Genomic DNA, 6,018 nt, shown 5'->3' with positions numbered 1-6,018 from the left:
AAAAAAAAAATTCGAATGCCGGGGCTCATTTGCAACATGGTACCAGAATTAACTGTTGCTAACTCATCGGTGTCGTGCAGGCTTTTACAAATTCGATATTTCCCATTACTTTTGTTTTTTTTATTTCTTCAATTTCCCTGTTTCACCCTTTGTTTGATCCAACCACCAGATTATCATTTGTTTTGTTAAGTACGATGAAGCACAACGCTAATAGTAGAAAGAAGGAAAAAAAAAAGAACGATACAATAAATAAAGGTAGATGCGAATAAACACATGCGGAGTGCATGCTTTTTAAAAAAAAGGAAAAGAGGGAAGGATATGTGGTAACGGAGGTTCTGATGTAAAAGAAGCGGATGTCACCACCATCAGGTCTCACACGCCTCACCCCAAGCGGTTGCTGCTCTCGCAATATTCCCTTGAAGGAACACAACCGGTAGATGTAATATAAATCGCCATGGACTGCTGCGCGCATGTGGCTATGATCCTTTTTAGTGACGGCTTTCAATTCCCCGTAGCGGCTGTATTGAAGGAGGAATAATATCGCCGGTATGCCACGTCTGGCTCGCCGTTGGGTAAACCGCGGCTGCTTAAAGTCGGTTATTGCAATTCCCGCCGCGTTGGGTAACTGACAGCGTCCAGTACAAGTGGTGAGGTTCCATCTTAATGTCAGCCCCCGTGCGCATACCAGCGGTGTTGCTTACATAAAATAGATGTCACGTGACTCTTGGAGTTTAGCGGAGGCAGTGACGGTTCTTCGGTTTTACAACTCTCACTCTCATTTCGTGATTCGTCAATGGCCGCTATGGGTAACGAGTGCAGGAACTTTGGGAAGAAAATTTCTGTTACCGTTGTCGTTGTAATAATAGTGGTGGTGCATTTTTTTCTCCTACGGGGTTTCTGTGCGTTCTCAGGGTAAGCAGTGGAAATACTGCACTGATTGAGCGACCCCCGAGACGCCTTATTAAGTTCAGTGGAGCTTAATTTACATCCCACGCGGCGGTCCCGCGCTTCAGATGTGTGCGGAAAGTTAACAAAGAACTCAGGTATTTCCACATCGACCGCGTTGGTATGTGGAACCCCAGGTTTGTGGCGCCGCTGCTCTGAATCTTGGCAGTGAGACGGAAGCGCCGATGGCAGTGACGGGCACACCATGCCACCGTTATCCAGTGGCTTTTCCATTATCACCTTGCTTTTTCTCAAGTCCCCGCTGCCACTTTCCCCTCAGCTTCAGCCACCGAACCTCACCTTAAGGTGCTTTCCAATTGTTTGCTTTGTGAAAGTGATGCGTTCGGCACCTTCCTAGAAACAGTGTTACCACCACTATTTTTTTTTTCCCGCCCGATATGTTGCTTCAATACCCCACTTGGAACCACGCTGATCCCTACCTGATGCGCTCCTGTTACCCAAAGAACGTACCCAACTTACAATTGAAGGGATGGAGAATGATAGTGACAATAATAACAGTGATATCGCTTTAACATAACATTTCCGAAAGTTCCACACACTTTAAAGGAGGTGAGAGCGCTTCATGGCACTGGTGCAATATATATTTGCAGGAAGGAAAGCGTTTGACGGTGAAAAAGGGACAAAAACGCACTGTTTACTAACGAACGCCCGGAAAAAAAATGGTGAAGTGAATACCCCAGAAGAAAAATACGATATAGTCGCCTAAAGATATAGTGGCCTCAAGCCGTTAGGATGTATCGTCACCGTGTGACTGAAGGTTAAGCAAAACCCCACACTTGTGCTCGGTCACATACAGAAACAAGCATACCACCGTGCGGTTACCCGATCCAGCCGCACCTGGAGTAAAATCAATGGCACGGAGGGTAAAAAAAAAAAATGGCGACATAAACAAGAAACGCACAAATGCGAAGCAAAACGACAGCAACAACAACAACACCGTCAAAAATACCAAAAGGGAACGGAGTTGATGGAAGGATAAAGAAGCAGAAGGTGAGGGGCTTCGAGATTGGACAATTTTTGTCCATCACTAGGGCCCCTACAGCACTGACCACTATATGAAACTAATTCTGGTCAGTAGCAGAGGTTATAGTGGCAAGAGGACTTAACACCAGCAGATGGCACTATGTATCCGAGTTTATACACGTGTGTGTCAAATCGGTGTCGTTATCAAATTACTTCTCTAGACTTTACCACACTTGCAGGCAGCATAGCGTCATGATCGGTGCCTGCTGGCCGATTGCACCCCCTTCTTCACTGTGTGCGGTCAAGAGGGAAGGTACTAGGAACAAATTGATGACTAAACTTTCACCTCTACCGTCATCGCCATTGTGTTGGTTGGAACTTTTTTAACCTTTCCATCACTACCGGCACGCCGGCGCCCTCTACTTCTCTTTGGGTTCTCATCTATCCGAATGTGTGGCTGCCGCCGGAAAGTAAAGCGGCAGCACATCAGAGCTGTTGAGGATCACGGGCATTAAATCCCCACGACAGAACGCAAAAGGCACCTAAACGTCCCTTGCGCCGATGAAATGACTTACGCAACACACCCAAAAAGATCGCGAACGCGCGTGAGTCCAGTACATTGGGTACTGAAAATGTGCGACGCCCACAACTATATCACGGAGATGCCCCTACGACAGCATCCCAACTCCCTTGCAGAGAACGAGCAATGACATTCACCATAAATTTGAACTCAAAAAAATCAATTGGACTCTCCAATGTCTCGCAGTTAAAGTCCGCCAGAGCACTCATATGGACGCGAGAGACCCTCCCTTCTCACTGTGGTTGCTCATGCCTTGGGGAAGGTGTGAGATCCCCTGGCGGCGGCGAGGGGGAAATTGTAGTTGTTGTTGTGGGAGACATCCATGTGGCCGTCTTCTTAGAGGCTAATAAACGAGAGCAACTTTCTCTCCTTGGTGGTGGAACGTCCATGAGTTCTTCGCACGCGGGGACAGGGCTGAATGGTGTGTGTGGAGTTAATTCCGTTGGGGTATAAGACGGTAAGCACACGGAAGGCATGTCCAAGTCAACGGCTTCAACACGCGGCTGACGCCTTATCACGCGAGAGGGAGCAACTGCACAGGGGCTCGGCACTGCCTCCTGCGCTGATGTCATGTGGCTGTGCTCCAGAACTTTGTCGTCTTGCATTGTACTTGAAGGCAGTGACGTGGTGACGCCCACGACCACAACCATCCTGCGTGCAGAGCGAGGCATTGCGTGAGCAAGGAAAGGAAGAAAAGTAAACGCAAGTAAGTGCCGAGGCATGACTCACAAAATTTTGTTGAGGAAACAAATTTCCCACATCCCATCTGGCGTATATCCAAAAGCGACCAAGCACGAAAGTAGTTTTGCCCTTTCAGGCACTCTAGTGCTCAAGAAAAGGCGAATAACCGAATATTTCCCATTAGTTGCCGTCCTTAGTTGTGGTCGCAACCAAAGCCGAGGTACAAGTGGTTGCGCCACTTCCCGTCGTGTGATTGGACCATACGGAACATAAAACCCTTATATTGTAATACAAAACGGATTACGCGAGTACACTTACATTCATACAATGGCTTCTGTTGTGTGTCTCCCTCCCCCCACCTTTTCACACAACGGAAGTCTCTACCGTACAAACAAAATCGCCACAACTCAGGCACTCGGCGCCAACAGGTAATCGAACACCTCTTTTGGTCCAAGCATGACGCTACGAAGGAAACCACGTGAAACAAACGGGGTGTCATTCCTATCATAGTTTCCACCTTGTCCGCGATATCCTTTGCCACGTCGCTGTGATGTGGCGCCGTTACCGCTACCTGCTTGAGGTAGGAAACGCTGCGCATAGGAACACACGATGTACGTGGCGGTTCCGAACATAACAACACGAACAACTAACCGACCAATTGCATGGTACTGCAACTGCAGTTGATGGTTAATGCGCTTCTTTATAGCGCTTGGTCTCCAGTCCCATATGCTCGGTGGAACGTAGGCGTCAGAGTGTGCATTTGCTCGACTATCTTTCGACTCCTCCTCTTCCTCTCGTCGTCGGCGGATTTCCTCGCCCTCAACCTCAACTGCCCGCATTCCATCACCAAGAATAACTCCAAGCGAGCGAAATTGATCTCTACTTAGTGCACAGTAGTTTATATCAAGACTATCATAAACACCGACGTACTCCAAAATTTGACGCTGCAATAGTTCCACACCAAAAAGAAATTGTGCCTCCGTGATGGGAATTAACTCCCCAGGTTCTTTTCCCACGTGGACTGCAAAACACTGCTCCACGTATTTTTTCCCCCAGAACCCATCCTTTTTCGCTATGTCTGCGTACCGCTGAACGGCCCACAAGCTATAGTCCCGGTATCGCACAAGATAATACTCCTCCTCGTTAATGGAGCATAACCCCATACGCAACTGCTCCTTGAAAGTTTTGGAGGGTACGTTACCCTTGAACCCTGTTGGTCCCCGTGGCATTCTAACATTACTTTTGAAGCTATCCGCATCCGCACCGGTTCCGCCCTTGGGAGCATCTCCGTGCAAATACGCACTACCGCCGTCAAATAGGTTGCGTTCCATCTGCAAAAGCGCCGCCGACGCTTTGGAAAGTCTGAATACATCATGCGAGATGTCAATGTTGTCACCCGTGCAGGTGGAAAAGTTACACTGCAGTTCGGCCAGTGGCCGACTGTGCACGAGAACGTACGTACGGTTGGCCGCGGTTCGTTTCTGTATCGCTTCCAGAAGACCAACCTCATTCCGAGTGGCGTCAGGAACCCAAAACGTCTCGGAAATGTCTTGTGGGCGGACCAGCGAAGTGAGCGCGAATACGCTTCCCCCACCCTCTGCCGCAATGGATGACGTCGATGCTGTTGGGGTTGCTGTGAAAACGCGTGGATCCCTCTGTCGGACGATAATGGGGCGTCCAATGGAAGACGGCGTGAAAGAGTGCGGCTGTGACTGTTGCACAATTGCTTGCCCCTCTGAGTGCACCACAACGGAGTGTTGCGACCACTGTGGTGAGAGGGACATGTCAGCGTTGCGGTAAGCAAACAGCGAAGACGGGGGAAATACTAAGTTGCCGAAGGTGCGGCTGCTGCTATAGGAAGCACAAGAGCCGTTGATCTACTTTTTCCTACCCTTGCTTGTCACTATGGATCCTTTGGGTAGCACGAAGCAATCAGTATTTTTGCCTTCCCCACCTTCCTTTCCAGGATGAATATTTGGAGAGGGCACGGCAGAAATCGGAAGGGGTGATAGAACAGAGAAGAGATGAGTGGCAGCAGCGAAGGGGGAAGTATGCAAATGGGGGAGGTCCGCTCGATCGAGATAAGAAAAACGGACAAAAGCTTTTCCACCTCGCATCAACTGCTTTACGCAGCAAAAGGAACAAGCGTACACCCACACGCACGAACACGAAAGGCCAAAGGGGTTGCCCCCTCCCCACGATAAGCAGTGGAAATACGCTGGGCGCACCGGGAGCATACGTGCCTGTTTGGCCGGCTCCTTTCCTTCATAGCATTTATTTTGTATCTTGATTATGCATTGGCTTAAACCCTGCCCACACGGTCGCGTGGAATTAGGCGTATCTCCTGGCCATATTTCATGAAGACATTTCCCGCTGTCTGTGCAGGGTTGATGCCCGTACCGTCCTTCGTTGTGGCTGCCATGGAATCCACTGACGCAATGCCGAACTCCTCGGCAGCAAACCGTAGTGCTGCTGTCAGAGGTGCCTCTTCCGCAATGCTTATGACGCGGAAGGGTTGGCTCCGCTCCGAAGTGAGGATAATACGGAAGGTCACTTTACCGCCAGAGCGCGCAGGGGCTTCTTCATTTTGAGACATTATTAGCTAACAACCTCCCCTTCACTAAATCACCCGCCTCCAGAAGTTATTCTGTTCCCTTGTGTGCTTGCCGTGCTGCTGATTTCCTTCTCGCTTTTGTCCAAACTACTGCTTTCGTGTACAGGCCTAGCTAACTTATGACCAACAAAACAGGAGTAGAGGGGCGAAGGAAGCACTTCACGAAAATCTGCATATGCAACCATCACAAAAAGGGGGAAATACCGGCATGAGT

The 6,018-nt window shown here is 49.3% G+C and overlaps 4 protein-coding genes across 4 annotated transcripts; all 4 read right to left on the bottom strand.

Moving 5' to 3' along the window:
* Positions 1-666: 666 nt before the first annotated feature.
* TEOVI_000617000 (uncharacterized protein) lies at positions 667-1,179 on the bottom strand (the record flags this gene model as incomplete). The annotated part of the gene is made up of 1 exon (XM_067223818.1): positions 667-1,179. One exon carries the CDS (start codon positions 1,177-1,179, stop codon positions 667-669), a length of 513 nt encoding a protein of 170 aa, XP_067079919.1.
* Positions 1,180-2,742: 1,563 nt separating this feature from the next.
* TEOVI_000616900 (uncharacterized protein) lies at positions 2,743-3,231 on the bottom strand (the record flags this gene model as incomplete). The annotated part of the gene is made up of 1 exon (XM_067223817.1): positions 2,743-3,231. The coding sequence occupies one exon, from the start codon at positions 3,229-3,231 to the stop codon at positions 2,743-2,745; it is 489 nt and encodes a 162-aa protein (XP_067079918.1).
* A 366-nt stretch (positions 3,232-3,597) lies between these two features.
* TEOVI_000616800 (uncharacterized protein) lies at positions 3,598-4,974 on the bottom strand (the record flags this gene model as incomplete). The annotated part of the gene is made up of 1 exon (XM_067223816.1): positions 3,598-4,974. The coding sequence occupies one exon, from the start codon at positions 4,972-4,974 to the stop codon at positions 3,598-3,600; it is 1,377 nt and encodes a 458-aa protein (XP_067079917.1).
* Positions 4,975-5,492: 518 nt separating this feature from the next.
* On the bottom strand, positions 5,493-5,786 carry TEOVI_000616700 (ubiquitin fold modifier protein, putative; the record flags this gene model as incomplete). The annotated part of the gene is made up of 1 exon (XM_067223815.1): positions 5,493-5,786. One exon carries the CDS (start codon positions 5,784-5,786, stop codon positions 5,493-5,495), a length of 294 nt encoding a protein of 97 aa, XP_067079916.1.
* Between the last annotated feature and the right edge of the window lie 232 nt (positions 5,787-6,018).

Source organism: Trypanosoma equiperdum (assembly GCF_001457755.1).
Source record: "Trypanosoma equiperdum strain OVI genome assembly, contig: ctg_1979, whole genome shotgun sequence".
Lineage (NCBI taxonomy): Eukaryota > Euglenozoa > Kinetoplastea > Trypanosomatida > Trypanosomatidae > Trypanosoma > Trypanosoma equiperdum.
The sequence above is the reverse complement of the archived record's forward strand: the minus strand, read 5'-3'. Positions and strand labels throughout refer to the sequence as shown.